The sequence below is a fragment of the Nannobrachium achirus genome (genome assembly GCF_963921795.1).
Source record: "Nannobrachium achirus genome assembly, chromosome: 17".
Taxonomy (NCBI): domain Eukaryota; kingdom Metazoa; phylum Chordata; class Actinopteri; order Myctophiformes; family Myctophidae; genus Nannobrachium; species Nannobrachium achirus.
In genome coordinates, this window is record NC_137824.1 from 36472301 (window position 1) to 36490662 (window position 18362).

At 41.0% G+C, this 18362-nt stretch overlaps 2 protein-coding genes across 2 annotated transcripts in view; both read right to left on the minus strand.

Moving 5' to 3' along the window:
• The window catches only part of tmem265 (transmembrane protein 265), a gene marked incomplete at its 3' end in the record, with an annotated part of 435019 nt that overhangs the window by 96989 nt on the left and 319668 nt on the right, over positions 1-18362 (minus strand). The window lies entirely within an intron of this gene.
• Positions 1098-11475, minus strand: fibpa (fibroblast growth factor (acidic) intracellular binding protein a; the record flags this gene model as incomplete). Its single annotated transcript, XM_080745411.1, has 11 exons — positions 11238-11475; positions 10503-10587; positions 9380-9578; positions 9003-9129; positions 6467-6567; positions 5979-6112; positions 4632-4740; positions 4338-4401; positions 3344-3430; positions 3061-3158; positions 1098-1167 (listed from the first exon to the last, which is right to left on the minus strand). The coding sequence occupies exons 2-11, from the start codon at positions 10585-10587 to the stop codon at positions 1098-1100; spliced, it is 1074 nt and encodes a 357-aa protein (XP_080601537.1). The 5' UTR covers positions 11238-11475.

Genomic DNA, 18362 nt, shown 5'->3' on the forward strand with positions numbered 1-18362 from the left:
CTGACTTATTTAGCTGCACGCGCGCGCGCCTCGCCGCTTCACGTGCAAGCACGCGCACGTCACGAATTTAGAGGGGCACCACTTCTAAAATCCATATCACACCACTGGTCAGAACCTAATTTGGGCCCTGCTCAAGAGGTAGTAATAATCCTGGGTGTGAGGTGGCGCTGCTCCGGATTGGTAAAACATCTAAGCAGTACTACAGGTAGATCTGCACATTTTTGTGGTTTAATCCCTTCGGGGGTGGTTCTGGTCATAATGGAAATGTAAACTAAAAACTAAAAAGAAAAAAGAAAATCACAGAACTTCACAGGTTCTGCAAAGTTTGAGGTTATGGCAGGATCTGGGTTAGTTACCCTTCGTAGTCGAAAAAGGCCATTAGGTAACATGTTGTTTAGACAGATGCTAGGTTGGACGTTTGTATCCTAGCTACCTTTGTTATCACCCATTGTTTTTCTTTGCACTTTATTTACTTGACCTGACCACCTACCCTGTCGTTTGTTTGGTGTTCATGCCATTTACAGTACCCCGATCTAGCACTTTGTAAGTCACTCTGGAAAAGAATGTCTCCTATAAATGCCTATATTGTTTAAATAGTAAATTATTGTCAGTTCTGTTATATACATTACATGAATAGTTTTGAGGCACAGAAACCAAACAGTATATGTGTATCTCCAAGAAAATTGGCTTGCTCATATAGAAGATCAACAAGGAACTGGACCCCTTTCATTTTCTAAAGGCTTACCCGGGACTCTACTATAGGTTGATCAGTTCATATAAGCAGAACTTAGCTAAGAGTTGTTCAGTTGATGAACTGAATTGCGCTTAGTGTTGAAGCTGGGCCGAAGAGGGTTGCTGTGTAAATCTCCTGCCCTCTTCAGTTGTGTTGTATAATTTCATCTCAGTTCCAACATAAAAAGAAAGAAGCAAATGGACAAGCTCCGTAACAAAGATTTATACTGTAAATAGGTTACAAACTAATATACAGAATACAGACACTGTGAGGTCATGAGCTAACAATTGAGGAGGATGCAGAAAGAACAAATACAAAGCAGAGAGCTGGGAAATCCAAGAGAGGAGCAGAGAGGATAAACCTCTCAGTCGTGGTACATTTTCAAGACACAGCTTTTGACAACACCCATGTATCTGTCCCATATAATCTGATGTCTGAGAGAAAGAGAGAGAGAGATAGAGATGATGAGAGAAAGAAAGAGGTGGAGTGAGGGATAGAGAGCGGTGGTGGAGAAAGAGAGGGAAAGGGGGACAGATAAAAGAGCGGCAGAGAGGGGGGGGGGAGAGACAGAGATGGAGAAAGAGATAGAGAGAGGTAGAGAGACAGAGAGAGAGAGAGATGTTAATAAATGCATCAAAACAACTGACGAAAGCAGATGAAAATTTCTTATGATGAAGGCGTTCCAACGTTCATAAAAATGAAGCAATCTGCTCATTGGTCATAATGGGGGGTGTGTTGTGTGATGAATATGTCTTTGTTGAGCGTGTAGTGGTGCAGGGTTGTGTAAACCGTTAAGTACATTCCAAGGTCAAGGTCAAGGTCAAGGTATACTTTATTTGTCCACAAGGGAAATTTGTCTTGGGCTTTCACCCCTGCTACAGCCACACACAAAACATCAGTAACAAAACAGTAGAAACATACATTACATTGTGCACAGTGATTAATTAATACACTCAGTCAGTGCTGTTTCAGAGCGTCGTTCAACAATCCAATGGACACGGGTACAAATGATTTTTTAAACCTAATGTACTTCCATACTGTACTTCCATTTTCCAGAGTGGCCCAGCGAGAAACAAGGTAACTTCAGTTTAGCAAATCAAACGAGAGATAGGGTGACACCCACTGGCCAAAGAGGCACATTATTGTCAGCTGGCCTTGACGAAAACCTGTCCTTATGGAAGGTCTGGGGTGGGCAATAGGAAATAACCTATTGTTGTGAGCATCTTATTATGATTATGATTATTGTGAAGATTTTTAAAGATTTTCAAAAGTAAAAAAAGAAGAAAAAAAAAGACCCCCCAGCAGACCTAAAAGCTTGCACCGTGTCATCACCCTGCGATACATGTGATGTGGCCTTGTAGATCGGCTGTTTATGCTATTTTTCTAAATAATGCTTAAGTGGGTTAGAGTTATGGACCAAATTCTGACATCCTCTGTGCAATACAACATTGTACCTGCATTCAAAGCATTCATAAGTCATCTTCACGCTCTCTCTCTGCATTAAAATGTCATGTTTACATGTTAACATATTAAGTGAGTGACAAATTATCCTCTCTTGATCCTTGACATTGGAAAATTGGAGAGCACTAGAATTCAGCACCCAGTCCTAAAATTACCATATATATTTAACAGAGCATGTTTCTTTTCACATACTGTATATTGGAGAATATACCCTGGCACTGTATGATCTTCTCTCACATCGACTACTGTTTCACAAATAGGCCTTATGCAGGTGTGACACTCAAGCCCTTAGAACAGTTATATAAGAGAGATATAAAGGTATTGGTAACTGGAAGCTCTTTAAACAGACATGTGCCATAAAACTTTACATGGTTTATGCCCGCCTCCTACAGGGGAATTCATAAAACGGAAGCCCGACAGGGGCATCGTTACAAGGGCCGCCACTGGAGGGGATTGTGAGGTGCAGTTCTGATAGATGCACAATTCCTTTTCAGTTCAAGGAAGCGCTATTTGGAGTGTCCATCCTTTACATCTTTTAAGGTCCAATTAAATAAATCGATCATCGACAATCAATTTTACCAAGTATTCTTGGTTGTCCTTGTATTTTAGGTCAAAACTAGGCCGTTTTACTGTTGTTGTTCTTTTCTGTTGTGTACCCTTTTGTTATCTTTATGTGTGCTTTTGTAATGTTGCTTGTTTTCTCTATGGGGACTACGGATGGAAATTCTTGCTAAATCTGGTGTATTTACAGTATGCGCTTTTTCTCATCCAAATAATCTCCCTGCCCTACCATATCTGAGCATTTCACCGTATCATAAGTGGATACACTACTTTTTGGCACAGAGGGCTTATCTCTGAGAACTTACTTGAATGTGTCGAGTATGTGTGCAGAGTTGGTGTAGTGAGTGAGGTACAGTTTCATGTCTGCGCCTGTCCATCTGTCCGAACGGCAAGGTTCAATAAACTGAAAGAGAGAGAGCGAAAGAGAGAAAGAGAGAGACACAGGGGAAGGGAGACATTACATCACACTGTCTCATGGGTGGCATTAAAGTCAGCAGACCTTGCTGCCATGTGGGGTGGAGGTCGTGTGGGAAGCTGAATGGTTGCTCTTGTTTGGGGGACCAGGATTTTAAAAACAGACAGATGTACCTTTTCCACCAGGTCAATGAAGAAATCTCTGACATCCTTTGTGTTTGTTAACTTGGCAGCAATGTTGACGAGACCTCTGGAAAGATTCTGAGAGAACAATACAGCATTTGTAGCAATGTAATCATTGAAAACCCAAATGTCTGTATTCAGTGCCATAATATTTACTTGTAGTAGTGAATGACAATTCGTTTTCTGGATTAACTATCTAAGGCTTTGTTTAGACAGCAGGCAAATTCACTTTGTTTCTCAAATCTTTAGGACTGACTTTGACTATGTTGTTTGCAAGTGATCAGATTGGATATGTACATTGTAAGGTTGTTGATCAGCCATTTATGTTGAGCAACAAAACATAAATCAGGCTTCAGTGTCCAGATTGAGACTTTAGAAATCTGATTTGAAAGTGGTTCAAATCAGATTTTTCCAAGGACAACTAAATCACTTCTAGGCAAATTTCCCTACTTATATTGATCCCAAAAGACTGTCCAGTGTTCAGTTTCCCAAGCAGAACCCAGCAGCTGGTAAGCCTATCACTTTTACACTATTTGTTGTCTTCAAAAGTGATTTTCTTTTTCATGAAAGTGTTACTAGTTGTCATTACAAAGTTTACAAACACATCCATGCCTTGGTTGTCCCACACAAGCCACCACAATCTCATAAATAATGTTTTGGGGTGAGCATGTGTGGGACAACAATGACATGGATGTGTTTGTAATGACAACTAGTACCGCATTCATGAAAAATAAAAACACTTTTGACCAAAACAAATAGTGTAAATGCGATATGCACTCTATGCTATGAGAGCTGCTGGGTTCTGCTGGGGAAACTGGAAACAGGGGCATTTCTGCCTAATAGACCCCATGGAACGTCTTTTGGGATCAAAATAAGTAGGAAAATTTGCCTAGAAGTGATTTAGGTCGGAGTTGTCCTTTAAAATAAAAATCTGATTTGGGCTGCCAGTTTGAACATTGGCTAAAAGGTTTGCGATGTTTCTCACCTTAAAGTTTGCCTCCATCTCAGTAAAAGCTTTGGTCTTTCCTCTAAGAGCTGTACAGACCAGACTAAACAGACAGGACATAATTGATTAGACTTCACATAATCCAAAGTAACAACTATAATATAAACTTTCAACTTCCAGCTATTTGCTAAAGAATATTACAAAAGAAAACTGATTGAGAACATTACATGCTCAATATGGCGACACAAAGAATCATCAAATTATTGTCTTAGGAATGCGACAAAAACAAAAAGTAATAGAAAAGAAACATCAAAATGCATAAGCTTATGTCACCTTTTGTGTTGATCCAGTAGGTCCTTGTCTGTTATTAAGATTTTCAGCTCTTTCAGGTCATGTAAGAACTCCTTGTCTAAATCAACGTCCATGTCCTCTACCATGTTATCTGTGAAAAAAAGACTAGTCAAACACTTATTGGGATCAAATACTGTGCAATATTCTCTAAATGAACTACAGTACCATATTCAGTGCAACATTGTAGCTACATTATGTAGATGTGTCATCCGATCTTAGATCTCTAAACAGTGGAGTGTTCTAGTTTTTTTCAGGGTCATAAGCTAGCGTGTTTTCAATGGATGAAATGGTTAGTAGAGGGCTACGCTTTCTTTTCCAAAAGATTCTGCAAGTCATACATATATAGCGAAACGTGGTAGAACACACCACTGTCTGTATACTACAGTTGTTCCTATATTTGTGTTTGTTTTCATTTACTGTGTGAAGAACAGCCAACCAAGCCAATATCTTTGTATTTTCAAACATACTGAAAAATAATCAAACCTAGTGTGAAGTGAGCGGTGCTATTTATGAGTTGATTTCATGAAGTGTCCCGCGAAGCTTTTAGCTTGGCCAATGTGACCCTGGGCGAACAATTGACCAATCACAGTCCGGACAGACGCAGAACAAACAGACAAATCCGGATGTAGGAGCGGTTAGCATCGCTCAAAAAAGACGGATTCAGATTTAACCAACTTGACAAGTTGACTAACTAACTAATTCTTCTTTACAACACAGGTCTGGAGGACTGAGCTTCAGTTTATGAGGCTTTTAAAACAGGGGTGCCCTCCAACCCTTGCAAATCCTCATTAGAGACCCATTTGTTCAGGGACTGACAAAACAACCATTTATAGTTTTAACAGAGCAGAATGTTATATTGCTGTCTGGAGGTGAGCTAGCTGGTGAAATGGAGAACACATGTTGTTCAGAAATAGACTTATACTCAATAAAAGTTTTGACCTCGCATAAGTGTGTTAAAAGAAGACCAAAAGCTCTGCTTTTAACTACAGTAGTATACATACCGGGTAGCACAGAACTAATTGGTTTCATTTGCCTTCAGTGGACTTTGATATCCCTTAATACTCAACTGATTCTACCAGGACCTCATACTTATTCATGGCAATCCAAAAAGAAAATAAATTTACACTTTACTGGAGACCAACTAAATCTTTCCAGGAGCCTCCGTCTGCCCTTAAAGCCACTTACAGATACAGTACACTGCTCTAAAAGGAGCTTCATAAGCAGTTAGAGTTTACAACCATCAATCATCATTGATTGGGGGAATTCTCTCCTCTTTCTCTGGGTTCTAAAGGAGTGGCAGATGGCCACGGTGTGGCACAGGGGTCTCACCAACAGCTCCCACGGTCCAGTTGTTGATTAGCTGTCCTGCACAGAAGGCAAAGTCCTGAAACGTGAGGTACTGAAGCTTTCGTTTCCCCGTCTCAAAGCGATTGTTGGCAAAGAACACAATGGCGGCATAATCCCTGAAATGACATAGTTAACTTAAATCACACTTTTAAAACAATTGATACGAAGTCTCTTGTGAAATTGTATTTATGCAAAAAATAAATTATATAGAATCAGCCAGCAAAAAAGAAAAGGAAAAAGAAAGAAAAATCATCATCCATCAACAAAATATTTCATACCAGACAGAGGAATTTAATTCATTCATTTTGAGCAAAGAGTTTCCATAGTTCTCAACTCTGATTCCTGATGACCCAGACTATTGTTTTGTAATGAATTACTTTCACCAGGTCTAAATCATTCCCTGACAACTAGCAGTAGTCTCCTTCTACAAGAGTAGATAACCAGTGTAAGTCCTACAGTGGGGACATTACCTGGCCAGTTTGTCAGAAAGCAGAAAGTGATGGCGGATATTCTCCACCAGAGGTCCCTTCAGTTCCTCCACAACTTTAAACACACGCTTGAAGTTGTCAAACTGGAATGAGAGAGAGAGAAATATATAACAATGACTACAGTTTACAATGATGTCATGTCAAGTATGGTTACTTTGTGTTATTAAGAAAACAACCACCATTTTATAACAGATCAGCATCTCACAACTAAAACAAGGCTCTCCTCCTATATAAAGGACAAACAACGGATAGAAGGATGAATTTATACGACCAGTCAACAAACATAGCTTAGCTTTATTAAACAACTTTGTAGAATACAGATTGGTCAATCAAAGCATTCAGCGGTCTATTTCTCAATAGTAATATTGTCCAATACGTTGTTGTGCCGTCTGCTTCCATCAATCATTTTATTGACATTGTCAGTCTGTAGATCTCCCTCCCGTCTACGACATACAGATTGGTTAAAATAATGACTTATTCATTGAACAGTAAATAATAATAATAATAGTTGCTGGTATTTGTCACAATGCATTAGCAAAAATGCAAATCGTTGTTGTCGGGTGGAATCTTGTTCAGTATGTCCAAAACCGTTCGTTTCGTACTTAAAATAGTGAAAATAGCTGATCTAAAAGCACACAAGGCGTTGTGTGCTTGCGTGTACTTGTAGATCTGCTATTTTCACTGGTCTTTTGTGACAGTCTTGTATGATGAAGCAGGCTGGGCTAGCCTGACACTCAGCCTGAATTGACATTTCGTTACAAAACATTTAAAGGGGTGTGGCTAGCGATTCAGGGTCTGGAACTAGGCTAAGGCTGGGCTTTACTTTATGAAAAAAAGAAAAAAAATGAAACTTGGAGATACAAGGTTTCTGCCTGACAGTGACGAAATACAAACAAATATCATTTGTCTTCAGCATTTAAAATATCCTATTAGGAGCAGTGGGGAAGTGTCATTAACCCTGCAAGGCCCAGCGTTGCTTTTTGGCACCTGGGGAGCAGATGAGAGTCTTGCTCAGGCACACTAGGACACATGGGCCCTCATTTATCAACGTGGTGCAGATCAAAACTTTGGCAATTATCAGCATTTCTCATCGCATGGTGCGACGGACGTTGGCGTAGGGTAGGATCAGATCTCACGTCAAGTTCTGAGGTGGTGTAGGATCGGTCTACACCACTTTGTTCCATTCTAGTCATGCAGAGCAGCATTGTCAAACCATCTGACAGGAATCTGGACACATATCCACTTCAAAATGTATATCCAATAAATAATCCCTATGAAAATATATAATATAACCTTTTATAAAAGCATACATCATGGACATGTATGCCGATTATATTTCCAAGTTACAGTGACAAGCATTTAAAATCTAGCTATATAGAAGCAATCTAACAACAAGTGCTTTAACAGTCATTCAGATTAACATTGCCGATTGGCTCAGAACAAGGATATATCATATGAGCACTTATGCGAGAACATTTTCGGGAGTCGGGACCGGCGTGGCGCCGCTGTAATCATTTTGTGGACCGTGAGGTCTCCAACTTATACAGTGAAGTGTGTCCTATATGGAGTTATGTGTGAAGGATAAAACCTGACGCTCCAAACCTTCAGATTATCACTGCCTCCTTGCCAGTATCGCTCAGTAACATGGCATGCACGGCAGCCCGTGGCTCATGGGGAATAGGCCTACATGATTGCTTTATTTTTGTGTAACCACTCAAACGTGCACTGCACATGCCGCCGATAGTGGGTTAAATTAATATATTCCATTTGTGATGATGACTGGTGTGGTGTCATTCATGTAGGCTGCAAGCCTACTTTATAGAATAAATGGTAATATCCCAATGTCAAAGACTGCTGTTTCCATAGTGTACCAAAATGCTTCTCAGGCTGGGCTTGCGTGTATGTGCATGTGTGTGTGTGGTCGGTGTGGGACGCGGACATGAAGGGGAGTGAAGCGTGCAGAGTAAACTCTTTCCTATTGGCTTTCCTTTCGTTGTTACAGTAGGTCGTATTCCGGTTGTTCTGGTCGTAAAGTCGGGGCGTTTCGAGAATATTTAAGGGCGTGTTATTTAAATTTCAGCTGGAACATTTATCAACGCAGAGATCAAATGTACGCAAGGTTTGTCTGTTTAGGATGCGTTCGTAAATGCCACTTCAATGTTGCTGTACAACACCAATATTTGGGGGAAAGAATAAGCAATTTTTTACACTCCATTGATAAATGAGGGCCATGAACTCACACTGTAGCTTAAAATCAATGGTTGGTGTAAAACCATAGATTTTGCTTGTATCTTGCCGTGTAACAAGCGGATAGTGTGAAAACAATCCCCCATTAGGGTGAAGCGGGACAAATGTGAAGCCGTCATGGTTTATTTTAGAATAATGGCCGCTTCGCAGTACATTACCGCTTACACGATGACCATACTGTGCATCATCTCTTACATAATGACCACCTTACTGTACATTACCTCTTACATAATTACAGCCTCACTGTACATGACATATTTCCAGGTTTTACCTGTCGCCTGCAGCTCTTCAGCGTTATGCCCGTCTTCGCGCTGACATCATCCAAGTCTTTCTTGGTTCCTTTGGAGAGCTTTTTCCCCAAAACCTCACGGACAAACACATCATCAAATGCATAGTACCTATACAAAAAGAAGACAAAAAAAACAAAAATAAGTACAAATGACCATATGAAGAAGCTAGCCCAAAACGAAAAGGAGAAAAATTACAAATGACACATTACTGTTGTTGTTGTGTAGTGGTGTTTTATAATACTGTTTGTTTAGCGCGTTGACAGTCATCACCATCAAAGACCCAACAACAAATGTAACATAACATAGGGAGGGAGCAAAGTACGTTTAAATGAGTACTATCAACACACATCACACACACCTCTCTATGAGCATGGCTTGTCGATGAGGCGGTATCTGAAACAGGAGTTGGTTGGCCAGTTTGGTGGGGCTGTACAGGAGACGCTCGCACATGTGGAAAGTTCTGTACTGGTCCATGGTGTCACTCAGCAGAACATCTGCGCTCGCCTCCCATCCATCCAGCACCCCGCCCTCCATACGCACCTTCACCGCATCGTTTACTGAGACGAAACACACACTTTACACATAGTCACTGACAGATTCAGACCTCTCATTACTGTAAATCCCATTATTAAAATTGGACATGTTGTGTGGTGCTTTTCCACTGCATCGGCACCAAGGAAGAGTCAGAGTGCCTCAATGTTAAATTGGAAATTCTTTCCAAAATGTAAAAAAAGAAGAAGAAGAAATTGTTTAATGGTCTTGACTTGAACATGCACGGTAAATCATTATCAGACCCAAATGCACTGTTCCTGTTACCCTGGATGGTACTGGCTCTCTACTGAACTTGCTACTAGCTTTTGGTACCATATATGCTCTGGTTACTTTCCACTGCAGATAGCCTTTAATGCAAGGCAACTCCACCACTCTGCATAGGAGAGCGCTAAAAAAAGAATCTATTTCACCTGTACAGTCCAAGACAAACAGGTTCTGTTCTGGTAACCTTTTAGGGGAGAAATGGGCGAAGCAGTTGAGGTCAACACACATCAATGATGCATGAAGTCATTGCATGTGGAAGAACTGTATTGTTATGAACCTGAGATATGAAGTTGTGTAACCTTGCAAAGTGGATGTTTTTTAGTTGGTGTTTTTGTACGTGTAAGGGTCGATTCACACTGTAATAAGGAGCCTAACTAATTTCGGTTCGGCAATGTCCAGACCCAAATATGGGTTTCCCCTCCCGGTTCGGGGGGGCGTCAACCGACTAAACTCGTATCTTTTTTGAGACTAGACGACCACAGTCCGACTGAGAAAGTACATAATGCGGTGATCAGAAACTACTTTCGCATAGGAAAAGCACAGGACAGCACAGTTCAGAAGATACAAGGTCTACAAATAGGATTTAAAACCAAGAAAGCACAATGGCTTGTTTACATTTTTGGGGTCCTTTTGTACTCAATTCATCATCCATGTTCAGTTCATACCTGTGTAACCATCCAACCACAGCCGATACACTTCTTCATCCATGATGGTGGTGTTACCGACGAATACATCAAGCTCCACCGCCATCTATGAAGGAGGTAATTCATATTCACACTAGTTATATAGTTGCAACAAACACATATCAGTGATGATGATTTAATACATTAAGGTAGACCACACAAGCCATTTGCTAGTAACAGTGGTGTAAAGTAGGCCTAATTATGAACATTTACTTAAGTACTGTACTTAAGTACAATTTTGAGGTATTTGTAATTGAGCATTTCCAATTTCCAATACTTTTATTTCTACTCCACTAAATCTCAGGCAAATATTGTACTTTTACTCCACTATAATATTTGACCACTTTAGTTACTAGTTACTTTGTAGATTTAGATTATTATTATTACAAAACATAATATTGACCACTTCAGCCCAATATACAGTTTGGGCATTTGAAAATAGACGATCTATAAGATTGTAGATCTGCCATTTTTAAATGGGACATTCTGCATGATGAATAGTTTTACTTTTGGTACTTTAAGTACATTTGAAGCCAATACTTTTGTACTTTTACTCAAGTACATTTTAAAGTCCGTACTTTTACTTGTAACAGAGTATCTCTATATTATGCATATACTTTTACTTGAGTAACATATTTGAGTACTTTCTCCACCACGGCTAGTACAGAAATCACAACACCTCACTGCTAAAACAAACGACCAGGTTCTATTTCTCACCGTGTTGTTGTCACTCAGTGCTGTTCCAGATATAATACAGGTATGATACAAAACCGAATGGCAAAAACGTTCACTTCAAATTTCAGCTGAGTTGGCTACATTATATTCCCAAGGCCACTTAATTAGCTGCTAGCTGACATTCGTTAGCCTGTAAATAGCCAATGTCGACTGTAAATAAAAGTAAATACAACCAAAGCGTTAGCTAAGTGCAACCTAACGAGACAAATCCACTCTAAACTGTCACCTTTTAGACACGTTTAACTGTCTGATGATATGAATGACTGTCTTAATGTCAACAACAGCAGCCATGCACTTCCGGGTGTTATACCGACATTGGTGTCCTGTCCAATCGAGGCCACGTTACCAAAAAACGTGGAGGAAAAAAAGCTGAACAGGAAATTTAACATAATATTCTTCAGTGTTAATGTGATGCAATGACAATAAAATAACAATTCTGCCAGTTTACCAAACATATATATTAAAACTGAAAGACGGTCAGGACGTAAGGTGGTTTCATCCTCTCCCCCTGACAGCGGATTTTGATAGGTCAACAATTGCGGTGTAACTTGAATTATGACGTAAAAGGAAAGAGGCTTCCGCTTGATTGATTGAAGAATTTATTAGAAGTTTGCAATAGAAAAAAGTACAGTTTCATGACAGTACAAATCACTGGTACAAGGTCAACTAAAAGGAGATCCTAGAAAGCCGAGGCTTATTTCCACAGGAACCACACTTTAAGTATCTCATATAACATTGAAAGACAGACGGATAGAACATAGTACTTTATCTAGGATAATATCAGTTTCAAAAGCATAACATCAAATACAAAAGGCAGAATACAAAGAAAAAGGGGGGGGGGGCATGGGGGCTTAGTCTATTTACAAGTCACGGGTAGCTGCTGTCTGAAGGTGACTTTTCATACCAGTTTTGAAGGAGGCTAGGGATTTGCTCTCCTTTAGGGCTTGTGGAAGGGCGTTCCACATGTTGATGGTATAGCAGGAGAACGAGTTAGCGCCTTGTTTAGTGTTAAATCTACGCTGATGATGATTAGTGGAGCTGCCTCTGGTGTTATGATCGTGAACATCCTTGACCTTTAAGAAGTAGTTTGTCAGGTACATGGGAATCTTGGAGGTGTAGTGTATGCACCAGGCCCATTGCAAGATGCTGTACTCTGTCAGCTACTTTGAGCCACCCCACGCTTTCGTGGTGATGCTCGGTAAGGTGGGTCAGAGGAGGGAGACCAAGCACAACCCTAATTAGTTTGTTTTGGGCTGTTTGGAGCTTTAGCTTTAAGGCAGCTGGGGCGTCGCGATACCAGACAAGGACTCCGTAATCAATGAGGGGCCCAATAAGAGCACCTCCTAGTGTCTTTCGGGATTTAATGTTGATCAGTGGGGCAACTCTTTGCAAGAAGCGAATTCGTTGATTGACTTTATTGATTACCTTGGTGGTCATTTTTTCACTGGATAGGTTAGCCTCCAGGATGCAACCCAGGTAGCAGATGTGGTTTTTTCTTTCTATCACAGTGTCACCTACTTTAATTGTGAAGTTCTCAACTAGGCTAAGTTTCTGACTAGATCCAAAGAGGATACATTCAGTTTTGCCTAGGTGAATTGAGAGTCTGTTGTCATTGAGCCAGGTGCAGATCTTGTTAAGTTCACAGTTAAGGGCCTTTTCAACCTGCAAAATGTCTCTGCCTGAGACTAGGAGAGCCGAGTCATCCGCGAACAGAAACAGATTGCAGTCACAAGCAGATGACATGTCGTTTACGTATATTAAGAACAACAGTGGTCCTAGTATACTCCCTTGAGGTACTCCACAGTTTACTGGGAGGGGGGGGGACAGGGTTCCGTTGACTTCCACCATCTGTTCCCTCCCCACCAAGTAAGAGTGCATCCATCTCACTGCTGTGCTATCAAGACCAATAGCTTTGAGTTTTTCGCTCTTTTATATATACTCTATGGCTATGCTTCCGCTCCAAACATTGAACAAAATGTAGTTGTTTTTTATTGTTTTATATTAGTCCAGGGTCCAACTTAAAATATGACTTGAATTATCTAAGAATGAAAGCAATATCATAAGGTTTGGAACATGTTTTAGAATTTGGCTACCCTATTATAACTGGTGCATTTTATTGCCAAATTCAAATTGGCAAGATAGCCTTGTATATTATAACTAGAAATTCGCGGCCGCTGCGCGGCCGCTCCATTCCTAGGACTTCGCGCCCTCCGGGCGCTCAGGCAGGACTGCTCTATATTTGATCAACATAAGGGTTTAGGTTTTAAGTCAGATTAAAATGTTTTCAAAAATCCATTTTTAGATTAACACACACAAACAATTACAGCATGTGGATGGCGGCCATTTTGGCAGGCATCTTGAAGAAGGTGTGCAGAAAGCTGATTACATGAATACATTTTTTATAATTTTTTATCAGCATCACAGGCTGCCCAGAGAGCAGTGAACACATTGCTGTCTCATATATTAGTGAACAGTGCCCCCCAGTGGCGATGGGGGGCGAATCAGGCTTCAAACATGTCCTTTGTGGAGGCTTCATGTCCGTTTTGTGGAGGCTTCATGTCCGTTGTGTGGAGTGGGCGTGGCTTTTAAAGGAATGTATATATAAGATGGAATGTGGAATGTTGTCTATTTTTACATGCTTTCTCTGATGACTTCTTGAATACTTCTTTTATATTCTTGCTCAATGCACCATGTTTTTATTCAAAACCCTATGTGCCCATAGTGTCCCTTTTCTATTTTGAGGTGAGAGGTTACGCAAATCCTGTCTGTGTGTCTGTTTGTCTATTTATGCATTATGTATTCTTGCCACAGCATCTTATGTTGTAGGAACCATTATGGATAGCAAAATGGCTGTGTAGTACACTGAATGATAACAAGGCACCTGCACCTCATTGTTTGGTATGAAGCATGAACATATGAATAATTAATTACTCTTTTTCCAGACCCGGACAATCATGAAAAGTAGTGACCGACCGATATATCGGTTACCGATATATCGGCCACCGATATGACCTTTTTGGCTATATCGGTACGCACCGATATGCGACCATATGCACCGATATGCGACCGATATGACCGATATAACCGATATGCGACCGATATGACCGATATAACCGATATGTGACCGATATGCGACCGATATAACTTTTTTTAGGGGCTAGTGAAAGTTACAAGTATGGTTTGTGCGATGTGAAATGTGATAATCACAGTAATCCTTAATCATATTTCAACATATAGGGCTTTAGGAGAGAAATGAGAGTCCAGTCCAGTTAGAGCACAGCAGATTGGAGGTCTGTGGCTCTTTAATAAAGACTAAAAGGCCTGTTTTATATATATGTATATATCGGTATCGTATCGGTATCGGTGATGGCTCCCCTCTCTAGAATCGGTATCGTATCGGATCACAAAAAAGTCTATCGGTCGGTCACTAATGAAAAGTCTAGTTTCATTAGTGAAACTCTTGAAAAAGTCAAGAAGTTTTGCTCAGGATTTGCGCCAAGTAACTGACATTGGCAGAATGGGAGAGGCATTGGTCAGTCCTCTTACTTTTACTTTTTGCCTAACTACCCCTTCTCGGGCATAGGCTGTCTACAAGCGATCTCCAAGCATCTCTGTCTTGAGCTGTTCTCTCCAGTTGGTCCAGGTCATCTTCATGGTCTTTGGTGTCTGACACTGGACTGGTCCATCCTCTGGCTCCTCTGCAGGGCAAAAAGTCTCAGTGCCAGACTGCCAGTGCCACCACCGGACTGTGATCAAAAGGTCAAAAATCAAAACAAATATACACTTGCCTTCTCCTCTCCTCCTCTCATCTCCTCTCTCTCTATTCTTATTGCACACCCGTAGACTTGTCTGGTCTGTGGTCTCCCATTGTTGTCGCACCCTAGGATCCGGGCTGTGACAAATGGAGGCTTGTCTCATTCTTAGTAGACCTGTTGTCAAGTTGTAGCGTGGTACTGTGCATGCTGTTTTTGTGAATGAGGTGCGAAATCTGTTGGTTGGGAGATATTTAGGAGTATAATATAAGAAGGCTGTTTTTAAGCTTTGGATTAATGTAGCAGCTATTCTGGTTAGGACATTTCTGATTTGTTTTGAGAGGGTGTTTGTATCACCAAGCTTATACAAGTGATTGTGTGGCACTGACTTCTGTTGGTCTTGTGTCCTGTCTGTTGTAAATTGCATTGCCATTGTTCTGTCACTGCATGTGCTGTCCACAACAAGCATGATAACTATAACTATAAATACATTGTTTGAAAAAATCTTTCTAACTCACATGGCTGGCACAGTCCATGCCACAGTCCACACCACCACACCACAACTATAATATCTCTCGAGACAACTTGTGATTCTGTTCCATAATAAAATTGAATTATGATGACAGTGGTGAACAATACATTTAGTTATCTTGCATGGTGTGGAAGGCCCTTCAGAGCGGGTTCCCTTTCAAATTTGTTTGGGAAATTGAGATGGTATAAGCCTATAAGTGTGGTGTGAACGTGGCTGGAGCAGTTGTCTTAGGGGCAAATTCGAAGCTGCAGGTGGGTCCCCATTTTATGGTTGCTTAATTACTGGGCTATTGGGCTAGTGCAGACCCACCCTAAATACCACCTGAAGACTAGGAGAGAGTTTAGTTCGTTTTTGGAGACCCACCGTTAATACCACCTGAAGACTACGAGAGAGTTTAGTTCATTTCTGGATAGGCAGTTAGAGGGATAGGGCCGTGGTAGTGTTTTGGCTGTGCATTGGGACAGTTAAAGCTCATAGTGCTGCAGGTAGGAGTTTTAATCTAGGCCAGGTCAGGACTTAGGTTTGTGATTAGCTACATGTAGGCCAAGTTTTTCTTCTGCAAACATTTCACACATCCTTACCTCCTCTCAAGCAGGCTACAATCTTAAGCCAGACTTTCTGGACTGTCTTTGCCAATTTATACCCTGTCGACTCTGACCACAAATCTCAATAGTAAACTTCCTACTGGTCTCCTAGGAGGGGAGGGTATGTCTGTCATCCGGTTCTCTCTACTCACTAAAATGTATAGAACTGAATCAAAGTTTAACGTTAATTCAATAAAGCAAAATGACTCTCTTTCCAGAAATGTCAATATTTGTCATCAGTAAACTCCACTTCCTCCATTTTCCACCACTACATTCACCTAAACCCCCATCTGCTCCAACACCCCGTCAACCAGTCACATCTTCAGATTCTTAAAGGAGTAGTTCACCCCCAAAATGACTTTTTGGAGCTGTGTGGAACACAAGCTCCCTATACGTGGCCGTGTGTGTGTGGCCGTCCGTGTCTGTATGTAGCCTAGCTACTCCTCCCACAGTTTTTGCACCACACACTCGCGCCATATGTCAAATCGACCGGCTTACTCGGGAATCGTGTACTAGTAACTTGCTAAGAGAAAGGTTCTATAGTTTAATTGATATTAATTTATTAGTGAATTAATTTTCCCCATTGACTTATAATGGGAATCGCAAAAACTCACATTCAATTATTTTTCTCTCGCAAACCATAGGGGCTACAGTTTCAAGACTTGGAGAGGAGGTTCATAATGATTTTAAGAATGAATCGAAAAATAATTACATCACTCGGCCTCATGGTGGCGCTATAACGGCCCACTTTACGTTTTGCCCCGTAACTCTTGAACCGTAGATCGGAAAATTAAAATTCTTTTTTCCCTGGATTCCTTGGGTCAAGACGCATCTCCCCATATAGGCCACGCCCATTTGCGCCAGGATAGATTTTCCGCCATCTTGAATTTTCTCCAAAACACACTTTTTGCTCCTTTTCCTACATATTTTCTTCAAATGTCACAAAAAACGGTACACATGATCTATGAGGTGGGTAAACCACCGCTCAGTGTCTGTCTGTCTATATGTAGCCTCTGGTGTAGCCTGAGTACCCTGGGTGACCAGAGAGGTGCTGTTGAGTCTAGCCTGCCCTGAGCATCAACTGCAATACACACACACACACACACACACACACACACACACACACACACACACACACAGCTCCACTTCGAACAGAGGTTCGATTTTTTTCTATTGATTTGTCACGCCATGGAGAGTAGAGTTCAATAATATTTTTTGGTTTTTGTCACATTCCTAAGACAAAAATGTGATAACAATAAATGTACCCCCATTGATTCCGGATGGTGACCCGTTTCGAAACGGGTCACCATCCGGAATCAATGGGGGTAAATTTACTCAAATCAAATTTTTGTCTTAGGAATGCGACAAAAACCAAAAAATATTATTGAACTCTACTCTCCATGGCATGACAAATCAATAGAAAAAAAGTCATTTTGGGGGTGAACTACTCCTTTAACGCCTTTGTACCCATGACCCTTTCAAACTCCTTCACAGCCTTTCACACCCATGCAGGCATCGCCACTGACATCATAACCATCCACCTGTACCTCTGCACACCAACCCTCAACCCTGTATGTTTTCCTCAGCTGAATCAATTCCCTTTGGAATTATACTAGTATACAGTGTGATATGTGAACGTTGCTGGAGAATTTGTCCCAGGGGCACATCTGAAGCGGAATCAATTAGCCTACTTCTACTTAATTACCGGTTTGCCATGCCCAGCGATCTCACACACCCCCACGTCACCAGTCACCACGCTGTTTTGCTTACCCTTTGCGCTGGTAACCTCATAGCTTTGGTATACTCCACTCTCAAAAGCATGTTCTTGCTCACCTTTTTTGAATTCCTCAGATGCTCAGAGTCCTCCACAACCCTTCTGTTCACCCAAGTTGCTCTTACATCATCCATTCATTCCTAGGAATCCCTCACCTTCACTCTACTTTGCTTCGACCATAATGTAGCCCTACTTCTGCATACACACACACACACACACGCACGCGCGCGCGTGCACACACACACACACACACACACACACACACACACACACACACACACACACACACACACACACACACACACACACACACACACACACACACTTGTTGTTTGTCTTGAATCATGTTTGATTACTATACTATGTTCAAATTACCTATATGGGGTTTCCTTTCTCACTTGCACTTATTTCTATGTCCTTGTACCGTAGTCCATACGAATGAATCCATCCACAACTACCTACCTC